The sequence below is a fragment of the Fusarium phalaenopsidis genome (genome assembly GCF_050370095.1).
Source record: "Fusarium phalaenopsidis strain FUZ10S chromosome Unknown contig_32306, whole genome shotgun sequence".
Lineage (NCBI taxonomy): Eukaryota > Fungi > Ascomycota > Sordariomycetes > Hypocreales > Nectriaceae > Fusarium > Fusarium phalaenopsidis.
Genome location: NW_028145403.1, coordinates 485966 through 510266, shown reverse-complemented (window position 1 = coordinate 510266; position 24301 = coordinate 485966). Strand labels below are relative to the sequence as shown.

The window sequence follows — 24301 nt, the reverse complement described above, 5'->3', positions numbered from 1 at the left end:
GTATGGTGTATGCTGGCTTTTCGAATGATTTGTTGGGAAATTGAGCAAGACTGAGTTACTAAAGACTCTAATGCCGGTCTACATCTCATGATATTTGTGTTGGCCATTTGGTAGGGATTGTGTCTTGGTAGATATGAATTAATTTCTACGACAATATTTCTATTCGGCTGTTGAATGGCAGTGCGAGAGTCTTCTCATCTCATCATTAGGGTTTCTTTTGTTGTCTTTGGCTTTGGACCTGGCTTTTATTGCATACCTTCTGGAGGGGAAAACATAAGCAAAGGCCGTGCTGAACTGCTAGCTTCAATACCTGCTCTGCATTCTACCGCTACAACTTTCATTTACAAGTAATAGTTCCTGTCTACTCATGACCAACTAGCATAGACAGTCATCCCAAATCACTCAACAAACTCCCAGGTCACGTCTTCCCATCCGACCCTCCTCGAAACCTTGGCACTCCGAAGCGCTGTCCCCCCAATGGGCTTCCTTGATCCTAACCCTAAGCCAGGATCTTCAGATTTGGGAACTCGCACCCCTTCAACATGATATCCAAGAGCAAGGATACCGACAAACCCCATGTTCTCCGATAGAGCAAAGTTTCGTCCTGGGCATAGATGCTTGCCTCCTCCGAACGGGATATACGCACCGCGACGCTGCTTCTCTTCCTGTGGTGACACCTCAAGAAATCTCTCTGGTCGAAAAGTCCAGGCGTCGTCACCCCAGACAGAGTCAGTCATGTGCGTGAGACTACCAGGCCACTGGACGTTGGTGCCCTTCTTGAGAAGATATTCTCGGCCCTCTTGATCTTTGATAGTCGTGTCCTTGACCACCCGTCGCTGGCCAGTGTTGTGGATGTAAAGACGCAGAGTCTCTCGGTAGCACGCATAGAGAAAGGTGCACTCTTTGTTCATCTCTTTGACCGAGATTGTACCCACACGACCCTTGTCTTTGGCGCTAGTGATGATGGAAATAGCCTCCATTTCATTGCGGATTCTTTGCGTATACTCTGGGACTGAAAAGACACGTGCAAAGAGCCAGTACAGAACAGCGATAGTGTTAGTCGTTGCGACCCAAGGAATCGTAATCTCTTGGATGCCAAGGTCACGGTCATCGAATCCTTCTCTTCGGAGAATCTCTGTTCGCTTTTGGATGATCGATGAGACATCGGGACGGGTCTCATAGCCTGCTGCATAGAATGATTCAAGGAGAGTGTTTATCTTTTTGCGAGCCCGTAGAGGCCCCGGAGCAATCAATCTGGGGGCAATACCGATAGCGAATCTCGCGACACCTTCATCAAAGTCCCTGTTCTTCATTAGTAAAAGAACATTGCATCAAGGGGTATCTCACCTTATCAGATGTAGATGCTCAGGGGTAAGTGGGTTCTTCTCCCCAAAGATTGCCACCATAGTGGCATTGCCCAACACATCCCAAGACCACTCATAGGCGTCCGAAACTTCAACCGGTCTTGGACCTACGTCATTTAGGGTTTGCATCATCTTGATCAGCGCTGTGATGTTCATCCTGGACAGATGGTCTCCCATCAAGGTAAAGTGGATGACGTTCAAGAGACCATCGATAACATGTCGTTGTTCGATTATGTCCGACAGCTTTTTGCTCAAACCGAACAAGCCGACAGGGACCTCGAGCAAGAAGGGGTCGAAGCTAATATCGCCGTTCTTCATAGCTGCAGTTATGAGATCGGGAGCGTTGATGATGTACATTTTGCCGTGGAGCATGGGCAAAGTACAAATCGGCAATGGGTTCTCATTACTACTAGAATGTCAGAGGATTAGTATGAGGAGCGCTCGTTGCGGGCTTACTATATCCTGATATACCAGCTGCTGCGCTCCCTTATCATACCAACGATATGGCCGATGAAGGGAATCCGAGGTCTCAGGATCGGAGGCTCGCGTGGATCAAAGGTTGGATAAAGAAGTTTCTTCAAACCCACAAAAAGGAGAGGGATGATGATTGCTGCCGTGAGAACAGCAGGCGAAGTTCCTTTCTCACCGCCAAAGACCCATCCAGCGCTGATGGGCGTACCAGGTGCTCCCATTGGACCTGTCTGCTCGGCGGTCGCCATGACGCTGTGTAACCAGCTAGAAGTCGATGTAGTGCTCTGTGGTACAGAGGGGAACAGCTTGTTAAATGGCTGACTGGCGACGTTGTTGTTTTTGGAAAAAATCTCCCGACCACGATTGCTTCAACACATCAAGCCAATAGAATAGCGATATTTGTCAAGAGGCGTCATATGAATCTTAGCGCTTATCACAGCGAATTTTACCAAGGCCAGTGTGCGCTAGACCTGAATTCAAGCCCATCCAAGATAGGCAATGAGTGAGAACGCCACCGAAGGGTCTAGACTGTCAGCGAAAAAGCAACGAGCAGAGGACACGGGGAAACACGATGGGCCTGAGCTAGTTGTTATAGCACCCTGTGTGAAAAGGGCACCTCAAACATCAACATTGAAACAAGCAATCTACACAAGATTCTTCGGGAGAACTGATACAAAGTAGCCCTTTCTTGGGGGCTGTTCGCCTGCCTTCGGCTTCGCTAAAAAGAGTATATCCCGCGCGCAGGGTGGCGTAGTTTGGACCGGTCACGAGATGGTGTGGCCGTTGCTGAGTGAGAGTAATCGATGCTGATGGTATGCTAGAAACACAATTTCGAGTCACCATTGGTGATGATTTGCTGGCCACATATCAGCGTTGAGCTCTGTAGCTCAGCCCATTATAGGCTACGCAGGTGTCTTTACACTATGTCTCCCTATCCATTCAAAAATGCCTTTTCTCTAGCATTAAAAGTCGGCCTAAATCAAGTTAAAAGAAGACTGCACATCACAATTCGTTAGAACTACTTGTTCCAGCTAACATTGAGGGTCGTCTTCACACCCACCTCTCATACGGGGCCACCTCATTCATTGCCGCTATTGAATTAAAAAAAACCTTGAAACATCATAACGGCAACAGTATGGCTGTAAGAGTACGTCCACAAGCAGCTACGCTTGCAGGACTGGCATGAATAGTTTGGCCTAATGGACGGGCTTAAGACGCGCAATAATCTAAAGCGGAGTACAAGCGTCGCCACCTACCCCAAAAGGAGGTCCGGCATGCACTCATGTGTTTCAATCGCGAGTAAAAATTCTTATCCTACTCATAAAGGAGCAAGAAATGAAGCAAGGGTGATAGTGTGGTCGAAAGCGGGATATCTCCCACGACAAACTCCCACACCGGCACACATAAATGTTTCGACTCAGGCGCCATGGACGACAGAGAATCATGGGGCTCACGGTCTGTTGGTTATTGCATGCCTTACCAATTTGGCCGTATTTCTGCCAAAAAAGAAGTCGTTCGACACGCTGTCAGTGCGGCCACTTCCCCTCTTGCTTAAATGGCGTGCCAGTTGTAGTAACAGACGCTGAGGGGTTTATGATATGAGTCTTGCTATTTATTTAACGACAAACTTTCTCCATTTATTCTACATGCTTCTAATATCGGCCAGGAGGCAGTGTTGAGCGGCTTCTTGTCCATCCCAAGACCGGGCCCCTGAAGACTTGGGAACAGTACGCCAGGACAGTAAGGACGATTAACGGTAGGTGTTTATGTTTATACTTATTCAACATTCCATACAAAAATCTCCGCTCCAGCACGATATTCCAGCCATCATCAAGTAGGGTAGCGGAACAGGACCTGGAATTTGGTTTGTGGAGGCTGAAGGATCAGGGGAAGATTGATCGATGAGGCATGTGAGCAGGATCACGACGCTGAATAAGCAAACGTAAAAATCTCCGAAATCAATTCTTTCATATCTATCCGGTCATTTACAAGGGTTATTGAGGCAAAAGGGGGATTTTGTGTGCGGGGGTCATGAGGCCCTCGTGCCAAGACAGCGCGGAGGCGAGAGCAGACGTTGTCCGCAAGCAAATCCTTTCCAGAAAACATAAGCGGCCATAATTCAGTTCTAATAATGCTTCTAAAGTTTATCATAGAGTGATATTCCGCTCAAAGACCCGTCAAATGCCTGATATCACCCCCTCCTTTCTCGGAGCCGCGTCCCCTCATGTCCGGCACATCAGCCGGAAAATTGATATTCCAGGGCACAATGCCCTCGATCGCGTGTAAGGCTGTTGGTCCTCCTCCCGCTCGTCACTTATAAGCCGCAGCGTGTACCCTTCCCCTTGAGCAGCACCCGGATCCTTCATCTACACTGCCCGTTCCCCTTAGCTTCATCGTCTGTCTACTACTTCTCCCCTGAATCATCCTCCACCATGACTGCTGAGAACAACAATACCGTCTACGTCGTCACTGGCGCCAACAGAGGCATTGGTCTCGGCCTCGTTAAGACCCTCCTCTCCCGCCCCTCCGTCACTGTCGTCGCCAGTGTTCGCAATGACGATGCTGCTACAAGCCTCAAATCGGACACTGACTCCGTCACCAAGGGCGAGAACACCTCCCTCATCATTGTCAAGCTCGATTTCTCCAATGCTCTCGCCCCTGAGCAGATCCGCGATGCCTTCACCGTTGATCATATCGACATTTTGATCAACAACGCTGCCTTTTCTCCGTCCATGACCCTCGCGGCCGAGACTACTGCCGACAATCTTCGAGCCGCTTTCGAGATAAACACCATTGGACCTCTCACGGTCTTTCAGGGGCTTTGGCCTCTACTGCGGAAGTCAACGGCTCCCAAGGTGATCAACGTCACTTCTTCTGTCGGTTGTATCACTATCCAGGAAGGTCCTGGAGGTGCCTATGGTCCTAGCAAGGCTGCACTCAACTGGCTCACCCGCGCTCTGCACATGCAGAATCAGGGGCTTGTGGCTGTTGCACTTCATCCTGGCTGGGTTCAGACGCGTATGGGAGAGCTGTGTGCCAGGGACTGGGGTTTTCCTGGTTCTCCCCCTGAGACCATCGAGGGGTCTGTTGAGGGAATGGTTCAGATCATTGATGAGGCTACTAGAGAGAAGTACTCGGGCAAATTTGTCACGTACAAGGGCCAGGAACTTCCTTGGTGAAGGCGTCGCGGGACACTTTGAAAATCATGGCCTGTTGGAGGGCTGATACTATGGCTGTATCTTTGTAATCGCTATCTTATAAAGATCTTGGTGGCGAGTGATGTCACTGTAGATCGAGTTGACAATAAAGTGGTGTTCTTAGTATCGACGTGAATTCCCGCGTCATTCTGAAGTGCCAGCACGATTCCAACCATGTGGGCCTTGTATACACTTAGTAATCACCCCCTTATGGGTTCATAACCATTGATGGATGTGCTTCTCTATGTTACCCCAGACCCAGCTGGCCTTTACTCCTGAGCCAACCTGCCTTCACTGATGATGACAACAGCAGCACATAAAGTGCTATAGCTTATAGGAGAGAGACTGCCATTTTGCATGTGACCATAAAACCCAGGGGTTCTTCGCACACGGATGACAGTCACATCTTACTTAGCGCTGTTGGAACATGTCCACCTCGCCTGATCTAGTGAGTGGCAGCAAAAGATATGAATAATGAACAATACATAGCCAGCTACCCTGTGTAAAACTTTGACATGATAAAAAGTGAATAGGGTTCAAAATTAGTACAACGACGTTAAGCCTCATGAAGGTTCCCAGCGAGCGGCTATTCTGCAACAGTAGTCACATTCATATTGCTTCTTGATCTCTTTAAGATACCAAATGTCATACTCTACATTGAAAGAGATAATAACTGGTGTTTTTACTGTCTGATGATAGCAAGGTCTGAGAACGGTTGTGGTAATGGGGACCCTTGCCAGGGGGTTGCAAGATGGGCACCATGCCTATCAAAGTCAAGGGGGCTTTAATTGTCTTTGCGAAGCACATCTTATCAACTATCAGACAGTATATGATAACACCGATCAAAGGACTGAGGAATTGCTACTGCCACTCTCTAAGCCAGCTTCAAAGGGGTACCTTGACTGTTCTCAAGCCAGACCCTCAGAGCCAGAGACGGTCGACTTTGGCTCGTTGCTCGGTTCCTCATCAGAAACCTCCCGAACAACCAACCAGGTCGGAATTATTTGCGCAAACCAGAGGCCAGTCCTAGATCACTGTTAGTTACTTCTTCACATATCTTTGATTCTCCTTTTCGTACAGCAGAGATGCTCCTCCCAGCATGGACCACTTGACCTGGACAGCGTATCCAAAAGCTGCACCGGCAGTGTTGACTGTCTTCAAAATGCCCGTGTATCGCGCCAGCTCTTCAACCTCGGTGGACAGAGTGCCGATGAGAAAGTAAACGTAGCATTGATACATGTCATTGGCATATCTGCCCAGATGTCAGCTTGTCAGGAACGACGACAAGATGGCGTAGCGGGACGTACTGCCAGTATATGTATAGGACGATACTCAGCCAATAATCACCCTCAACCCAGTCCAGCCCGACTGGCTTCCAGTCTGTGTAGAGCTTCTGTACAACAATGTTGTAGATCCAGCTGCTAGTGTAAAGGCTGAAGATGATGTAATATCCCCGGCGCGCTACCTGTCTCCGTGTCCATCCGCTCCGGTCAGTCATGTACCAGAAGGTGATATTTCCAAGAATCCCGGTGATGGAATGCAAGAGACCTCCCAGTGCTCTGCCGCGAACGGAGTGGTAGACGGCGTTGAAGTTGCCATGGTAGGAAAGATACCACTGTGAGTAGATAAACATGGGCAGAAGAAGGATAATCTACTTTTATTATCAGGGGCTGCTCTGAATAGGGTAGTGGACTTCTCACCTCTCTTCTTTTCACACTCGAAAGGGTCCGTTTTGCTTCTTCCCATGGCCCTCGCTGTCTGTTCATCTTTACGGGTTGGCCATCAGCTCGGATGACCTTTTCAGGTGGCGACAACAGCCATGCGAGGATGGGAGCAGCAGACGAGAGAGAAAACAGTGGGATATATGTGACTGACAATACCAATTAGCCCTTCTTCACGGGATTGACTGAGGTCTTATTACTTGGAGAAATTGACCCGGCCTTGTTTCTCTTGGTGTTGAACGCGATGGCGATGATGCCACCTAGCAAGGTTCCCAAAGAGAGAGAGTTGTACCAACTCGAAACTGGATCGATGTTAGGCTTTGCTATTAGGGGTAAAGAAGTTGCTGCCACATACTGAAGAATCCCTTCTTCCAAGGCTCTGGATAGGAAAGGATGATGGCGCCTTGGACGACCCTGTGAAATTTAATTGGTCCCAGACTCCTCTAAACACGGACAGAGATGGTCGTAATAAGGGGAGGGTGATATTCAAGCTTACCAAAGAATGGATGAAGTAAGACCGCCAATTGCACTGGCGAAATACATGAACCAAACCGTCTTGAACTTATTGGCGCAATACAAAGATGCTCCGCGAATTGGAAAGCACAGCAACCCAAAGCAGAGAGCACCTCTCACTCCAAGAATATTGATAGCAACACCAGCAAAGAACGCAAAGACGCAATTCATGCCATATTGCATACCGCTCGTGATGTTGACAAGTAAGGGGTCCTTCAAGCCACCGGCTCCAACAGCACCTACGCCCGAGTTAGGTCGAATTCGAAATGGAGGAAGGGATGATGCTGAGGGCGTGGATGATAATTAAAGCCCAGCATTAAAAACGTACCGAGTGCGCTGATCATTCCAGGACCGCTGAAAAACAAAAAGGCCACGATGAGAGCCTGGAAGGTTGTCCCTCGAAAGAACGGAATCTTCTCGGGCATGGCAGGTTCCGAGACGGCTTGATTCTCAACCACGGAGCCGGTCTTCTCGCCCAAGTCAGGCTTCTTTTCCTCTTTGACTGTCATGTTGGTGATCACCGATACGTAACAAGCGATCCTGTCACTGGGGCTGTATACACCATTATGGATAGAAGACACTCTGAAACCAATATACCTCCTTTATCGGACTTGATGTTGTGTCCTTTCATCCATTTCGACAATCGTTGGCTCCCGGCCGTTAGTACCCTTGCTATGGTATCATCGACCCATCCGTTCGCATCAATCATCTCATAGACACTCAAAATTTGTCTCTAGATCTCTGGATATACGTTTAAGCGCCGTGGTGGCAGCGCAGATATGAGACGCAAGCGAGTCGTCCGATTATCGTGGCCACATCAGCAAGCCATATACCACAGGCTGATAACAACGTCATTAATCCTTGCACATACATCTTGGAAGCTATGGTCTGACCATCGCTCCTTCGCCGGTGGGATGGAATCCAATCCACTGTAGGCCATGAATTACTTTTGCTGATAACATTCCTACAGCTGCACTCATTCTGGGCTTGAATCACGCAATAGAAGCCGCGGAAGCTCTCCGATTGCGGCAAACTATATGGGCTTACCACCGCCGTATGATAGCCAGGAAGCAGGTGTTGATGATGAGACTCGCTTGTCTAAGCTGACTCGGCTACTATTGATACAGCGATTCTTGCGTCATGACTCTCACGATCGCCATCGTCGGTGGTGGAATCGGCGGCCTCGTGGCTGCGATTGCCCTTCGCCAACACCCCGGTATTCAGGTCCAAGTCTACGAACGGGCCAGTGAGTTCCACGAGGTCGGTGCACTTATAGGTCTAGCCCCTAATGGGCTCCGGACTCTGGAGAAACTGGGCGTCCAGGGCGTCTTGGAGGACGAGCTTGGATGGCGCAACCCAACCGGAACACCCACGTTTACCAAGTAAGCCAACACTCATACCTTTTGTTCATCTTCAAACCGGCCAGCATATATGATTAGGCGGCTTACACACGTCTCTTACCCCACTAGGCACTGGAAGGCAGGGGATGTCGTGTCCAACAATGCCTACGAGCGAGTACCCGATCAACGCCATCACTTCGCCCGCATGCACCGGGCCCTGTTGCAGAAAGAGCTATTGAACAAGCTGCCCACGGATATTCTACATCCAGGTAAGGATGTGACTGGGGTGCAAGTGAGCGAGGATGATGCCACGGTTTTCTTTAAGGACAAGACGTCGACGACAGTGGACCTCGTTATCGGCGCGGATGGTATTCGGTCGGTATGTGACATGTTCAGTCCCAACGCAGAGAGAAAGCTGTAGTTGTTTGGAGAACGGCAAGATTGACTTTAATCTCAGCAAGTTCGGAAGACCTTTGTTCCCCAGTATAAGCTTATGGGCTGGGGGGACGCAATGTTTCGAGCAACGTTCCCCTATGAGTTGGTCCAGGATATTGAGGGTCTGGACCAGGACTCGACTCGGTGGGTGAGTAACTCCAGAGGCCCCGTTAACTGTTGCACCGGGTACGAACTAGCAATTTACATCTAGCAAAGTCCTACATCCTGGTTTTTCGCATCAAGGCTAGGTAATTCGGGGATAGCATTACTTACTGTAGCACCAAGACTCACAGGAATGGATAGGGACAAAAGGCTACGGGGTTACCTTCAACTTCAATGCCAACACAAAGGGCCTCCACGACTTGAAGAAGCCACTTGAGGATGTCGTCTGGAACTCGCCTGCGAGCGTTGATGACGTCCGTGACGCATTCAAGGTGTGCCTACCATCACCCTCACACCTTCAACATCCCATCCTGTCCCGTGAATCCCCTAATAACCATATACTCTCAGGGATATCACCATCCTGTCCCTGCAATCATCGACCGAATACCACCCGGCACTCTACGAAGATACACCAACGCATTCGGCCCCAAGCTAGATACCTGGACCTTTGCAGATCGAGTAGTGCTCATCGGCGACGCAGCCCACGCCCACGGAGGCGCTTTTGGCGCCGGAGCCTCGCTGGCAATCGACGATGCCTACATGCTCTATCTCGCGCTACGAGCAGTCTTCCCGCAGGCACTTCCCATATCGAGGCCCATCCCACGGAGCCACATTAGCCTAGCTCTGGACTTGTACGAGTCGGTTCGGCGTCCGCATGCTGCCAGGGTCCTGGATATTGTGCTGCAGGATCGCCAGAAGCAGTTTGCGCGAAATGAGGGGCTCAAAGCTGCTGGGAAAGAGGAGAGTGACCAAGATTTTAGGGAGAGGATGAAGGGTAGAAAGGGCGCGGCCTGGCTCCATGAGCATGACGTGGAGAAGGCGTTTCAGGAGGCCATCACTCGTCGATTTTCATCGGGAGAACAAAACGGTCACGGGAAGCCGTAACTTCTTGCGTCTATGATCAGGGAGGGTAAAGTGGCGTTGTTATGAGATATTAGTTAGGAAAATATGAGTTGTTCATTGTGCTACGCCCTTACGTTCTCCCACCACCCAAAATGTCCAAGCCAGCGCTGTGATCTCAAGAGGCAAATGGCTCATACCCTCTCCTGGATACTAACAAGCACTTGGAGGAAGCCTGAGTCTATGGGGGCAAAAGAACTGAGCTGCTGTATCGACGGGAACTGGGCATGGTCGTAGTGCAAGGAGAGCTCTCTGGTTGCGGCAACTCCAAATGTCACAGATTCGGGATCACAAGCTATTAATATTATTGGGCTTTTTTGTCACGGTTTAATTAAGTACCAAGATATGTCTAGTCGAAGCCCATGGCTTGCTTAGGCGGTACCGTTTTCTCCGTTCTCATTTGGTTCTTCGTAAAAAAAGCCCAGCTCCTCATGTGACGTGATGTTGAACCTGCGGTCTCCAGCCAAACGACTCGCCTGCTTGATCTCGCCGACCTTTCCCCTAATCCAGACCTGCTGCGGGTCCCAATGTGGTGGTCGTTTTCCATCTCCCCCATTCTCCAACCCCAGCTCAGGAGTCCTTACAGCAGTTGCGCTGAGATCATAGAGGCGCTCCATATACTTGACATCTTCGGGAAAGTTTATTATGTGAATTGGTTTCCCCTCCCCCTTTTGGAAATGCTCCTCCTTCACCCACGACTCCATTTCAGCCTCTGACGGGGGACTAAGTCGGCCAGACCAGATTCGACCAATGACAGCACTCTGGGTCTCAACGAGGGGGAACGGAATCCCCCTCTGCGGAACACTAAGGAACGCCAAAGTGGGATCTGCGGTATAGAGCATGTTCTCCCAAAGATGCTTGACATATCCCCCTTTAGGGTCGATAATTCCGGGTTCAAGGGATTGAAGGAAGGGGTAGGAGTAGTGGAAGCCCGTGCAGAAAATGACTGCATCAACTTCAGTTTCGATGTTGCCATTGGCGAAGAGAATAGTTCGGCCCTCAGCCTGAAACTGGGTGATTTCGGGAAGATGGACAGTGGAATTAGTATTTGAAGGTGGCTCGAGTCCAACTTGCTTCTCTTTCTCCGAAATGATGACGGGCAGTTTGGCAACTCGAGATAGCTGAGCTGTCAGGTCAATACCGGACGCCGAGTTGCCAATGATGATGACTTTCTGACTTTGCATTAGCAAGATGTTCAGTCTTTTCCATCAAAAAGGAAAAAGAACCCTCTTCCTTTACCTTTCCAGCATATTTATCAGGCCGCCGGTAGAACTTGGAATGGAGCAAGGCCCCTGGATGGGCTTGGTCGAACTCAACAAGTCCGGGAATGTTTGGGACATATGGGTCATTAAAATGACCGCTCGCCACCACAACAGCGTCGAATTCGGTTCGAGAGACTTGGTCAGTCCGAAGGTCAAGGATCTCTATCTCCCAGGCTCCAGCTAGTCTTTGAACATCTAGCACCTGTGCTTGAAATTGAATATAAGACTTGACATCTTCTGCATAGCCCTTAAGATACTGCAAAACTGTTTCATGTCTCGGAAATAGAGGCGTTCCAGCCGGAAACTTCTCATCGGTAAAGTTCATCAGTGTATGCGGAATGTTGGTCTCAAGTTGTTCATAGACCGGCGTGATGAACTCGAACCTTTTACCATCTTCGACCGATATGGCTTCATCCGGGTGGGAACTTGGGTGTTCTCGTGGAACATGAAAGTTGTCTTCTTTGGCGAGAGACGTGTAATTCCAAACACCACCTGGCGTGGCCCTTTGCTCAAACGTCTGCAGGTAGGTGAACTTCTTCTCAGCAAGTAGATACCTAGAAAGTCTTGGTCAGAGGAGCCACATGCAAAAAGTCTGGGATAAGGACCAAGAAATCACACCTGAGAGCTGCCAGTCCACTTGCGCCCGCCCCGATGACGGCAACACGGGAGACCTGAAGTTTCTTGGGGGACGACATTGGAGGTTTCTGCGTCGATGCCTAGGGTTCCCGTGTAAAGCACAGACGGAGCAGGGCATAGCAGGGCGTGCCTGATAACTCCGGCGTGATGAATGTCCATCACCAATAGTCACTGATAAGTGTCAGTATTAAAAACCAATTTGTCAGCTAAAGCCTGTACATACGCTTCTCATCCCACCTTAGAGCCGTGATCCACCATTGAGGATGCAATGCGTCTAGCCTTGCCCCTGTAACCAAGCATCACGTCATCCATGGCTTGGAGTTCAGTGATTCTTGGCGCCAGAAACAACGGATATACGGACATAAGACCTCCCTGCGCTTTTGGATCAAGCCATAACCAATGTGGGACCCCTTGGCACCAGTGGTGAGGTCGAAACCAGGCGCTGATTAGCTTCGCGTGCCGAGCTGAATAACTGACGTGCTTCAAGGGATCCTTGATAAGCTATTTTCCGGTAGAAAGTAGCTATCCTTGTGGACAATGCTAGGGAAAGGTTGCTTCCCGAGGGATAAGTCATCCGCGCTAGGTTTATGTTGGCAGAGGGTCAGGCGTGTCGTACTGAACGAGCAGTATCACGTCTGGTGGTGTAGTTTAGGGTATTATGTGTAACTAAGCCCTATTGAGAGCTGAAGTCTCTAATATAAAAGATAGCTATGATAGGTCTTTTATATACTCGTGGGATAACCTGGGACTGAGATATATGAGCTTCGGTCTATGGTAGGACCGAGAGGAGTGAGGTTGGGTCCTTTCGGTCTGACCCGGGACCTCATACCTGACGCCGGGGATGTCAACCCGAGACTCGATGTCAGGGACAACAAGGACTGCGGACATGAGGAGACAAAAACGAGGATTAAGGAGACGAGGTTCATGGTGATCACTGATAAAATATTTAAGTGTTGAGGGGTTCGGAAGTAATGGGTGATTGAAGTAGAGTGTTGGGTGACGTGATGTTGAAACTTGAGGCAAGAACAACATCTGAAGACCGAGCGACCAATTTATATATAGCTATGAGACTTTAAGTCTTCTTATCTGGCCTTCTAAGGCTGCAATTTCTCTCAAGCTGGATTACCTACGCAGGCATTTCCTCAAAACCGCTTAGGGGAGTAAGCAAGCGATGAACAATGTGGATCTTGAACGATACCGAGCATGAGTGAGGGAACTCATGTTGGTATCAATGTTAGCTTTCATGAGATTCACACTCATGAGCTGTGCTGCTGGTGCGAGGGCGAGACTGACCGATCTGGTTGAGGTACTTGCGACTAGGAACAGATGTTTTGGGCAAGGCATAGGAAGACGTCCTGACACAAGGGATCTACGTGTTGGGGTCCAAATCTAACATTTTGCATCAAGTAAAACTTTCATCTGAGTGAAGAAAGAGGGAAAGTACAAGCTTTGACTCGACATTGTGTAATGATAGTCAATTCACTTATGCTCTAAAACGTTCCAAACCTCATGGACGCCTTAGAATGTTTCTTGATGTTTTGAAGTACATATCCATACCCAGCAAGCCTTTAGTTGGACTGAAGACCCTCAAGCAGGTCGAGGGTCTTGAGGTCCATGATAGCCGCACAGTATCTCTTCGCCATAGCGTCGACTAGTTCCCGGGGTTGCATCTCGGATAGGGCGAGACTCCAAATGAACCCGTGCAGTGTGTGCTTCCGGTACTCCTCCCAGAGTCCCTCCTTATTGAACCTAGGCCCTCCTTTCTGGTGCAGGGTGTCGAGATAGTGCTGGAAAAGCTGCCCGTCGTTCTTCCTGCGGTCGTCGATGGAGAGTGAGCCAGCGATGAAGTAGGCCACATCATGAATCGCCGATCCTTTGTAAATGCATTGCCAGTCGAGAAACCCTGGCTCGCCCGTAGATGTGATAAAGGTGTTGCCGATGTGAGGGTCGCCATGCACGATACAATTCATCTTGGTGTCGGTGTTGCTCCAAAGTATCTCGAAGGCCTTGGCCATCCGCTCACGATCTGCAAGCTCATCGGGCACGGGAGGCCTGGATTCACCCCCGAACCTTGCCCCCCAAGACTCAGCAGATAGCAAGGATCGCATAATGTCGCGGATCGAGAACTCCCTGTTCAGCCATGGGAAATCCCTAGGCTCGCCGCCCCATGTCCTGGCGTGCAAAGTAGCTAGCTGCTCTACCCCAGCCCGGACGCGCTCAACTGGCCAGGCTTCAAGGGGGTTGCCAAATCTGTAGCCTGCGGCCTTGAGATCTGCGAGAACGACGATTCCCTGCTGGCGCGCGTCGTCTATTGCGCAGTAGTAGGTATCGGGCAGACGCATCTGGACGGTTGGGCCTATGTAATAGTAGAATTCGGCCTCGAGCTGGTACATCTGACACAGAGACGGCTGAAGGGCCAAGATTGCCGGGTTGAATCCACCTTTCACACAGACGGCTATTGGGCTATCAGCCGAATCCTCATACTTCAGCTGGACGAGGATCTTGGAGGCAGTTCCGTGAATCGTCTCAATAATCGATGCATTCTTCACCCGCTTCCCCAGTACCTTGGAGAACCAAGCAGGGGTGAGCTCCTCAGTGGTGACAGGCAAAGGATCGCCGGATCCTACCATTCCGTCTGTCTTGACAGAAATTTCAGTTATCGAGACGGCCATGGTTACTTGAGGAGGCACTTGCTGTTTTACGATAAAAGAATGAAGATTAAACCGAGAGCAGAGGAAAGAAGCTCTCTTAATAAGCCATGGTCTCTGGTTCTGCTGCGCAGAATGTTACCAAACAAGGCAATTCTCACCGTCGTATCATGGCCGCTGACTGCATACGGCCCCATCAGACTGCAGGGCAACTATAGAAGCATCTCACCATTTCAGGTGTTCCATTGGTGGTTTGTAGTGGTACTCCACTTATTGCGTAAAGTCTAATGTTGAATATAATACGACATACGCAGTACGCTGAGGATATGGTCGCGTGCGCTTTACCTACCCTACCTACCCAGGGAGTTCACGAGTAGAATTGGCAGATTATTCAGTGCGAGACCTAGGAATACTGGAGCCTCGGCCATGCCGACAAAAAAGCATGCCATATGAAAATCCGTGTCCCTCACCGAGAGTCACTTAATCGGAAACGTGACTGCAACGCAGGGCATCTGTCGCAGAGTTGATATTCATCCTCACATGCGCACCCTTCTATAATAAACACCCGAAAAAATCGCCACGCTACAAATAACTAACAAACAATCCAACCGGGAAACAACATTTGCTCGTGTTCCAAACGCGGTTCTGTAAGCCCGAGCCGCCCAGTCCCAAGCTCTCCTACTCGAATTGACCTCCAATGCCCAAGAGTGAAGGAGAGGGGTCTTCTTTAAAACCCAAAACTTCCTTTCCCGTTAATTTCTCTACGTTGCTATTTTGTTGATACTCTACTCTGTCTGTGTCTGGCTCGCACGTCATGCTTGAGACACTTTGGGTTTGAGCCATAGTCATAGTTGGTCTGAGAACATGCCAAATGAGAACGAGCCATATGAACAGTTGCAATCGGGCAGAGACTCACGGCTTCTGATTCTCCCAGCTAATCGACTCCCAGCCACCAATGAAGGCGGGGTTAGATGGCATACTTTGTAGATAATACTTGGTCTCGGAAGTATTGGAACTGATCAATTGAGAGCGAGTAGTTTGAGGTGTGCAGAAAGTATGTAAATATTGGTGAGTTGTCGTAGTGATGCACCGTGGCGGGAATCTTGTTTGGATGGACACAATCAGGAGAAAAACAAGCCACTGATCTTCGCAATTACCTATCAATCTTAGCTTGGGGAAAGTAGGAGAAGAGCGAATCCTTTTATCATCGAGGACTGAGACTATTTGATAACAAATGTGATGTTTGCGAGCTGAGTTCAAAACCTCCCGCACATATGAGGCCGTAGGGTAAGCGCACGATTGTGTTGGACGCACGCGCGGTGTGTGAAAACCCAACATTTGATTGGCTGCTTTGGCTGAGACACTTGAACAACTCTGCTCCTAGAAGATCATAAATCTGATGAGCTTCATAAATAATTATGCAGTGTGAATACACATATGTACGTGATGCACACAAATGGGTCAGCGCATGGTTGAGGAGGATGTCTAAGGATGCAGCGTGCGTGCCCAACAGAGAGGCACGCTCCCTATCCCATGAATTCTTAAGGAAACTCAGTGATTCACTGCCAAATGTGTTCAGTAAAACATCTCGAAATAGCCTCACACCTTTGAGTCCCACTACCGGCCAACAAAGATTAGGCGCGGCGCTTCCCGCCTCGAGATTCCGCCTTGCTGGTGAGCCAAGTCCTTGGCCCCCAATCATCAAGCGCCCAGATGTGTGAGGAGAAATGCAGCGTGACGAGGCTGGGCGAATCGGAAGGACGCCAAGACGCCTCTGGCACACAATTGTGCGCACCCTCGACCAAGTCTGAATCAGCCTGTCAGAAGCGTCCATCCCGCAGCCTGGTTTTCAGCTCTGGATTATCTCAATTCCGCGGGGAAGGGAATGGGGAAATCAATTCCTCTCGGTCGCATACCACTGTCGCTGGTTGAGCAGCCGCCATGACGGATCAGCCAGGCCATGAAGTGATATCGCACAGTTCTTCGTGGACCGGGCTCGTCACTGATGACGAGGGCTCGGTCGGCAAAGAGCCTGAAGATGCTGCCAAGGTCGGAGACGAGGATTACGTGGTCTCAAGCTCGACGGCACGAGGCAACGCGTTCTCCAGGTTCAAACAAAAGTATGGGGGTGTGCCGAAAAGCAAATCCGAACCGTAAGTGTTCTGATTCGCTTCATTAGGCACCGGCTGGACACTTATTCACTGACCAACAGACAACATGTGATGATTCCGATGCACTCTACCCCATTCGGAATGCCGGTTGGCTTCGACACCGACCATGTACAAGTCTGGAAAGGATTTCAACAGATTGATCGGTTAGATGAACCAGTGAGTGTTTCATGCCTCAGCCTTTCTTCGATGAAACATAAACGTTAACGCGCTCAGCAGATGTCCAAAAGCACACCTACACCGGGCCGTTATGAGTCGGTCAACTCAATGATGAGCGGCACAACCTATGTCAGCGCCGAATACAATCCCTTCGAACACAATGTCTTCGAGCTTCCAGATGTTCCCTACAACCAGAATCCCTCTAAAAATACTGATGAGGGACCTCTCTTCCGGGCATACTTTTCAGACGCTCACTCGGTCTTGCAAACGACCAGCCAGATCCGACAACTCATCGTTTCTTTGAATCCATACCTCCGAGACTCAAATGCTTACTTGACGGACCGCATCGCGTATCACTATGCAACTCAGGTCTACAAACTCGAATGGCAGCATCCATTCCTCGGCATCATGGGACCTCTCGAGTCGAACTTTTTCCACCCCTTCATATGCACGTGGAAATCTTGCAGAAGCATCAAAGCGTTCCGTTCTCTTTCGGACCTAGTCACTCACATGGATGCGGTACACAAGCGACAACAAATCCCAAAAATGCGACTCCTTCAACCCCCACACCAAAAGCTACTCATGTGCAATTTCTGCGACTCGAGATACGCCGACTTCGACTTCTTGGACGCACATGTTGCAACTCATATGGTTAAGATTGGCCAAGGATTTCTGGACAGCACCTGGAGAGATTTTGAAGCTGATCCAGGGGCGTCTCTGGGGATATGGCAGAAGAAGCCTGCTGAGCTTGACAACAACCCAGAGCCGCCCCAGGCCAAGTCAAGCCCACCTCCAAAGGAGAGATTTCCTTACGGTGGCTTGTTTCCTCGAGTAGGTATCGAGGGCTCAGTCCCCAAGCCCCGCCCCCAGAGGGCAAAGACACCGCATCAAGAGTTGTTCTCCCTAATAACGCCGCCACCCGTACCTGAATCCCCCAAGGTCGTCAGCCCTCCGAGGACAAAGACTCCACATCAAGACTTATTTTCTCCAATAACACCCATGGATTCTATTCCAGAGTCCTCAAGAGTCGTTAGCCCTCGAAGAGCAAGGACTCCGCACCATCACTTGGTCTCCCCAACGACACCCAAGGAGCCCGTGCCTGCCTCCCCAAAGATTGTGAGCCCCAAGAAAGAAAAGATCCCCGACGTCGTTTTATCCCCTTCAGCGAGGCTAAAGGATACCGTTCCTGAGGTTTCTGCCTCAGTGTCTCCTAAGCCCCCCGAGACGCCACCGCCCCCGAAGCAATCGTTCAAGCAGATCGGTATGGCTACGGTAGAGGTGAAGATGATCCTTTCGAAAAATGCGACTAGAACTACCGCCGCAGGTGGTGACGAAAGTGACTCAGACAAGTCAGAAACGTCTTCCGAAGGGTCGGAAGCTCGCGATGCAGACCAAGGTGCAAGGAGCGGCACAGGTGTTGGACAGGGATCGGTGGGAGCACCCGCAAGTGGACAACAAGCGTCGTGGGCTGGGATCTCGACTTCCAGTGATCAAGGTGTGGGAGAGGGTGGAGATGGCGGACGTAGAGGCAGAAAAAGGCGAAAGGGTGATGATCCGGCATATGTCATGGGGTCTCGCCCTCGGTTCGCCTGCCCTTATCGGGTATTTGAACCTGATGCCTTGAACTGCCTAGAGAGAGGGCCCAAGAATCCGCTGGGTGGGTGCGAGGATATCTCTCGGCTCAAGTATTCCTTCATGGTCCCATTTTAGATGATATACTGACATGGCGCAGGCAACATCTTGGTCGTCGTCACAAGCGTTCCCGTCGCTGCAACCGCTGCTTGAAAGCCTTTGAAAGCGACGCCAAAGCACGCACGCACGAGTCACTCGCAGCGTGTCCCATAATACCGCTACCAGATTTTGAGCGTCTGATGAGCGCGGCGCACGAAAGCATTACCGAGCGATTCCTGACACCCATGTCTGATTTGGCCGGTTGGTGGTTTATCTTTAAGCTGCTCATTCCGGGGATGCAGGATCGAGACTTGGAATCTTTGAAGATGGAGTACTCGCCATGTGAGTGTTCACGTATTGGGAGGGTGGTGGAGTTACTGATCGTTAGTCAAGACTATGTTCACCGAGCCCCTGCCATCATGCTTCCAGCAATGAACTTTTCAGCCTCGATTCTTGATTCAATGCCTGACCAGAACATCTCAGCCCCTGCAGGTGTCTTGTAAGTTACGTTTTTGTCTGGACGGTCGCCCTCTAATCGCTTCTGCAGTCCAAATCCTCCAGATCAGATGCTCCTGGGTGTCGAAGCCAACGCAGCCACGTCGACTTTTGTATCACAGCATTTTTCAGTACCCGTGTTCCAAGTCCCAGATCCATCAAACTCAGGAAACATTCCCGAAATCACGATAGCAGCAGGCCTAGGTTCATTCTCAGGTGCATCATCCGACCAGTCGAATCCATGGACGCCTCCCCGTCCATCTACCCCTGCAACCACCACTGCACCATCAACATCATCACGAAGTGCATCTGGGAGCGTGGCAGGGAGTGTCAGTCAAACTCAGTTGGAGAGAAATCACATGCGACTCAAGAGCCAGTACAAACAGGTTGAAAAGGAAAATGCCAAGTTGAGGGAAGACAAGTATGCGAACAGAGGAGATTTGGAGCGCGCAGAAGCTGTGTTGGAGGAGGTGCTAGGGTCAGCGGATCTGTCGCAGGATGCCTTTGACAATTTGAGCCAAGTGTCGGATATTTTGATGGAGATGAAGCGACGGTTGGGATAATCGGCAGCGCCGTTGTACTGGAAGAGGCACTGGAAGGGTATGGCGCGTTCTGTATCTTGATAGAATGGTTTTGTGTACATTGTCATCGCTCACTCCAACATTTCTTCTCTAACGATGAGAGAGGGTCAGACAAAGAACACAGTCATCAGTGTGTGCCTGGGCACTCGGAACTCGTGTCGCGTCTGTGTAACAGTCACTCCACAGAATTAACCTCGGTTATGGCCTCAATCAACGAACCAACAGGCGTCACTCTCAACAATACTCAATCCAACAGCTGTAAGTCAATAGTTTCATTCACACAAACCGACAGTGTAACTTGTCAACTCTACCAACCATTCACATCTGTCCCTTGTTCCGTTGACAGCTGGCAACCCGGCCCGGGATCCGCGTTCCAGACACCAGAAGCGGCATGGTCTGGCAGATGGCGCAAGTCTAGTCACGAACTTGGCACGCGGCATCAGCTTTTAGCGGCACGTCACCCATGAGCTAGTCAACGACTAAGAACGAGACCCGTTTATATAGATCTCGAGACATACGAATAGCTTCATGTTCTCCTTTAAACTTGATCATTACTTGGCCTCAGCGTCTTCCCTCTGACCGACCGTCACAGCATTCACAGCTTCCTATTGGATACCCCCCCTGACTCGCGTCAACACGGGCCGAAGCTCCCGATGCTACCTCCGCGTCGAAAATTCCCCGTGATTAATGGGGCCACGGCTCGAGCGCGCGCTATTCCCCTCACTCCCCCAATCTCCACAAGCTTCTTTGTTGTCCTCTCACATCTCTTCAATCAACATCGAACTTCGTATACAGCTCGCCATGTCTGATCTGCGTGCCGCATCCAAGTCGCCTGCTGGGGAGCGTACACCAGCTGCTACGGCTTCTCCGCTCGTCCACCCTCAGATTGTTCCTGCTGATGACGTCGAGGTGCCTTTTGACTGGTCCTTAATGCCTCATGCATGCGGCTGATCTTTTGAACTAGGGTGACGCCTTTGATGATGGCGATTCGTCTCTCGGATCGGATGTGTGAGTGCCCCTCGAGGGGGTGAGACATGCTTTTAATGTGAGACACTAGAGAAAGCTCGACTGCGTCAGTGTCTGCCAGCATTCTCGAGTATCGTCAGATTCAAGGTCGCACTTTTCACAGCGACAAATTCGATACAGAGTATTCGTTCCCCAACGATGAGCGGCAGCTTGAGTCCGTGGATATCACGTAGGATTGACTCCCCGTCTAATTGATGCTTACTGACTGTCGTAGCCACCACTACCTGATGATTCTTTTGGATGGCAAGCTGTTCCTTGCTCCAATTAAGGATGATGTCCAGGTGCGGATTAATGGTGCCAAATTGTGGAGAATCTAAGTTGACGTGAATTTGTTGTAGCGCGTTCTTGATGTTGGCACAGGAAGCGGTAAGGTCATTTATCCTCAACGCTGACACCTCGCTGACCTTCTCACAGGTATTTGGGCAATGTATGATTGTTACCCGACTTGATTAATATTCCCATACTAATAAACCATAGTGACTTTGCCGACCAGTACCCCGGTGCCGAAGTAACAGGCACTGATCTGTCTCCTTGCCAGCCCAAGTGGGTTCCCCCGAATGTGCGCTTCGAAATCGATGATGCCAGTGAAACCTGGACCTGGAAGGATAACACCTTTGACTTTATCCATATCCGTTACCTCTTTGGCGCCATCAGGGACTGGACTGCTTTGTTCAAGGAAGCCTACCGATGCTGTGCGCCGGGCGGATGGATCCAGTCGGCTGAAGCCGATGTCGAGTTCCGCAGCGATGATGGAACCTCTGAGAGGCAGGAGGCGCTGAGGCTAGGAAAGAAGATGTATGAGGAGGGCGGTAAAGCTTTGGGGCTACCATTCTTCGTGCATGATTTGCAGAAGAAGGGTATCGAGGAGGCTGGCTTTCAGGATATCAAGATGGTTGAGTACAAGGTGAGTGCCCAAGGAGCCATGTCATGTTCGGTGAGCTGAGTAGAATATCTTAGATTCCTGTGGGCGACTGGCCCAAGGACCCCAAACTAGCAGAGATTGGCCGGTTTGTCAGGCTCACGCTAGAGAACGACCTTGAGGGTAAGCAATTGCTGTCTGGCTGACTCCTTATTCATGCTGACTGTACCCACAGGATACACTCTCATGCTATGGAAGCATGTCCTCCAGTGGCCCGATGACGAGTACCAAGTTTTCCTCATGAGCATTCGCAACGCCATCCGCAACCGCAGGGTTCATAGCTACTTCATGGTGCGCTACCTCTACGGCCGCAAGCCAGAGGAGGAATCAAAGTAGTTTGCTTCAATAGGAGGAGAGATCAAAAGCCAGCAAGAGCATAGAATTAACAACACGTAAGTGTAGGAGGTAGCCGTCGTCAATATTTTTCTTCACATCTGGGCGAGTTCACACCGTCTTTGTCTTCTCGTTCTCCGCTTCTGCAGTACTTAAAGTTTGTCGATCAGTTAATTTCTCCATTAAGCATCATTGCTTAGAATTCCATTGTCCCATTGAAGCCTTGATGCCTGCTCCGTGGGTGGGGCTTTTTGTCTCCGTGAGTGCGAGGTAACGCGATGAGGACCGATTTAACGGCCTCGTTCCCAATTGAGGTGGAACGGTGACGTTGGACACTTATGCTTAAACCCAGGCTTCTAGGTATCAAGGTTTCCGTTAATGAGGTTGGTATATGTCATCATCATAGAGCTTTCTAAGATTATGATGTGGGATGACTGAGGATTCTCATGACAGCATTTGGTCATGCCTAGGTCACGTGTATTTGCTTGAATTAAGGAGTGAAAAAGCATAGTAATTGACCACCTAGCACAGAATTGGCAGACATCGATGTGAGACAGTCTATTTGGCGTTGAGCAACGCAATGATGATTAATAGCAAGGGGCATACATAGTTTGTCGATGGTGAAAGAATGATAAACAAAACAAACTGGTCCATCAGTTAGAAGTACCATTCAAGCAAGGCTTGATCATGCCAAGCACTCCCCACTCCTTCGCTATCCTTACTGACCCGCCTTCTCGATGGTGATAGAGTCCACCCAGCCCAGCGTCTTGGAGCATGTCCACCTGAGCATCAAGAGAGGATTCTTGTCCAGCTGCTCCTGAGACCAACGGCAAGTGGCCTTGACCTGAGCAAAGTCATTGACCGAGTCAGCCGAGGTCAACAACTGTCCATCGCCTCCCTTTTCCGCAAAGTTCCACTCGCTGTACATGCACCAGAGGAAGACTTGCGTGCAGCCCTCGCCATTGTCATCGACTTCCTTGCCGAAGCGGACCCAGGCGGAGATCTGGTAGTCTTGCTCGGCGACAAGAGCCTTCGGGTTCAGGAGGTTGGCGAGGAAGTAGAGCGGGCGGCTGTTGAACTTGAGGCGTAGAGAGTGGCCGCCTTCGTGGGACACGTCTGAGACGACGCCCATGAGGATATTGGCCACATCTAGTGCCGAGTACCAGGGCGACACGTCATAGCTGTCATCAAAATCTCCGTTACGGAGGTAAACAGTCTCCTCGGGCTCGGCGGAGGTGGTGGTCGTGGAAACGCAGATGCTGTCGGTCGAGGCTGTGGTCGATGCCGTTGTCAAGAATGTAGTAGAGAGAGTGGTGGAGAAAGTAGTGGAAATCGTTGTAAAACTTGTCTTTGTCGCCGAAGAGGAAGCCTCAACAGTGGTCGTGCTGTCAGTAGCCGTGGCACTTGTGCTCGACTCTGCCGTCGTGGACGAAGTTGTCTCTGCAGTAGATGAAGCTGTCCCGGTAGTAGACGAAATTGTCTGAGCCGTGATTGAAGAAGTCGAACCGCTCGGGTAGCAAACACCAGCCTCGGACCCCGAAAACAAAGATAAAACCGCCAACCCGGAAAGAAACTTTTGAGAAACCATTGTACAATGAGTGACTTGGGTGAGATGCAGAGCTACCGATTCGAAACGGCTTCTGTGGCACAGCCCTGGTTTTTAAAGGATGTTCTGGCCTACACGGAGAAGGCATATGGTGGCTTGGCGGTTTAATTAAGGCGCTGGCAAGTGCTGACATGCTTCTGAGTTGGCATTGGGTGGTTTGGCGATAGCGTCGAATAGTCCATGTGTGGCGCTGCCTTAACAAAGCAACCAAGTGAGTGGCCTATGGTTTGTTTCATTCTAACGCCAAGCTCCACGAATAGTGAAATTGTCTACCGTTTTCCCGCCAAGCGCCCTGGGTAGCCGTTGTCTGTCAAGAGTCTAAGCTGCCGTGACTCTCCTTATGGAGTTCCAGACATTCAGCTTCCCCTAAACAAGTCACCATTGCTCGCAGCCACTCCCCCCTCACTCTCCCCGTTACTGATCCGTTCATCTCTGTTGTGCTCCATCACCACGCGCAAACAATCTGTAAGGTCCGTCAACCCAGACCCCCGAGCGTAATCTTCTGCTGTCCGACCATCTTTTTCCCTTATATGTATTCGTACTCCTTTACGCACCAAGAACCTTCCAGAGTCGGTCTTATGACTGCCACCCTTCCTCGACACTCTGTTTGGGAGGGTTCTGCCCCAATCGTCAGTCGCATCCTTGTCTGCACCCGTTGCGACAAAAATGCTGAACATGGCCTCGCAAGCGGGCC

The 24301-nt window shown here is 50.3% G+C and overlaps 9 protein-coding genes across 9 annotated transcripts; 4 read left to right on the top strand and 5 right to left on the bottom strand.

Moving 5' to 3' along the window:
• Positions 1 to 398: 398 nt before the first annotated feature.
• LRP88_11002 (cytochrome P450) lies at positions 399 to 2083 on the bottom strand (the record flags this gene model as incomplete). Its single annotated transcript, XM_083247447.1, has 3 exons — positions 399 to 1302; positions 1438 to 1770; positions 1821 to 2083. 3 exons carry the CDS (start codon positions 2081 to 2083, stop codon positions 399 to 401), a joined length of 1500 nt encoding a protein of 499 aa, XP_083096595.1.
• Positions 2084 to 4267: 2184 nt separating this feature from the next.
• LRP88_11001 (SDR family oxidoreductase) lies at positions 4268 to 5014 on the top strand (the record flags this gene model as incomplete). Its single annotated transcript, XM_083247446.1, has 1 exon — positions 4268 to 5014. One exon carries the CDS (start codon positions 4268 to 4270, stop codon positions 5012 to 5014), a length of 747 nt encoding a protein of 248 aa, XP_083096594.1.
• A 926-nt stretch (positions 5015 to 5940) lies between these two features.
• LRP88_11000 (uncharacterized protein) lies at positions 5941 to 7775 on the bottom strand (the record flags this gene model as incomplete). The annotated part of the gene is made up of 9 exons (XM_083247445.1): positions 5941 to 6058; positions 6111 to 6284; positions 6340 to 6683; positions 6805 to 6902; positions 6954 to 7055; positions 7109 to 7167; positions 7250 to 7314; positions 7387 to 7505; positions 7595 to 7775. The coding sequence occupies 9 exons, from the start codon at positions 7773 to 7775 to the stop codon at positions 5941 to 5943; spliced, it is 1260 nt and encodes a 419-aa protein (XP_083096593.1).
• A 631-nt stretch (positions 7776 to 8406) lies between these two features.
• Positions 8407 to 10088, top strand: LRP88_10999 (uncharacterized protein; the record flags this gene model as incomplete). Its single annotated transcript, XM_083247444.1, has 5 exons — positions 8407 to 8648; positions 8706 to 8985; positions 9064 to 9189; positions 9335 to 9475; positions 9552 to 10088. The coding sequence occupies 5 exons, from the start codon at positions 8407 to 8409 to the stop codon at positions 10086 to 10088; spliced, it is 1326 nt and encodes a 441-aa protein (XP_083096592.1).
• Positions 10089 to 10474: 386 nt separating this feature from the next.
• LRP88_10998 (uncharacterized protein) lies at positions 10475 to 12060 on the bottom strand (the record flags this gene model as incomplete). Its single annotated transcript, XM_083247443.1, has 3 exons — positions 10475 to 11275; positions 11343 to 11919; positions 11984 to 12060. The coding sequence occupies 3 exons, from the start codon at positions 12058 to 12060 to the stop codon at positions 10475 to 10477; spliced, it is 1455 nt and encodes a 484-aa protein (XP_083096591.1).
• A 1509-nt stretch (positions 12061 to 13569) lies between these two features.
• On the bottom strand, positions 13570 to 14673 carry LRP88_10997 (uncharacterized protein; the record flags this gene model as incomplete). The annotated part of the gene is made up of 1 exon (XM_083247442.1): positions 13570 to 14673. The coding sequence occupies one exon, from the start codon at positions 14671 to 14673 to the stop codon at positions 13570 to 13572; it is 1104 nt and encodes a 367-aa protein (XP_083096590.1).
• Positions 14674 to 16590: 1917 nt separating this feature from the next.
• LRP88_10996 (uncharacterized protein) lies at positions 16591 to 18761 on the top strand (the record flags this gene model as incomplete). Its single annotated transcript, XM_083247441.1, has 4 exons — positions 16591 to 16802; positions 16862 to 16976; positions 17037 to 18237; positions 18709 to 18761. 4 exons carry the CDS (start codon positions 16591 to 16593, stop codon positions 18759 to 18761), a joined length of 1581 nt encoding a protein of 526 aa, XP_083096589.1.
• Positions 18762 to 20524: 1763 nt separating this feature from the next.
• Positions 20525 to 22004, top strand: LRP88_10995 (class I SAM-dependent methyltransferase; the record flags this gene model as incomplete). The annotated part of the gene is made up of 8 exons (XM_083247440.1): positions 20525 to 20632; positions 20688 to 20731; positions 20964 to 21030; positions 21088 to 21115; positions 21164 to 21176; positions 21227 to 21653; positions 21707 to 21791; positions 21844 to 22004. 8 exons carry the CDS (start codon positions 20525 to 20527, stop codon positions 22002 to 22004), a joined length of 933 nt encoding a protein of 310 aa, XP_083096588.1.
• A 715-nt stretch (positions 22005 to 22719) lies between these two features.
• On the bottom strand, positions 22720 to 23589 carry LRP88_10994 (uncharacterized protein; the record flags this gene model as incomplete). The annotated part of the gene is made up of 1 exon (XM_083247439.1): positions 22720 to 23589. The coding sequence occupies one exon, from the start codon at positions 23587 to 23589 to the stop codon at positions 22720 to 22722; it is 870 nt and encodes a 289-aa protein (XP_083096587.1).
• Positions 23590 to 24301: the final 712 nt, after the last annotated feature.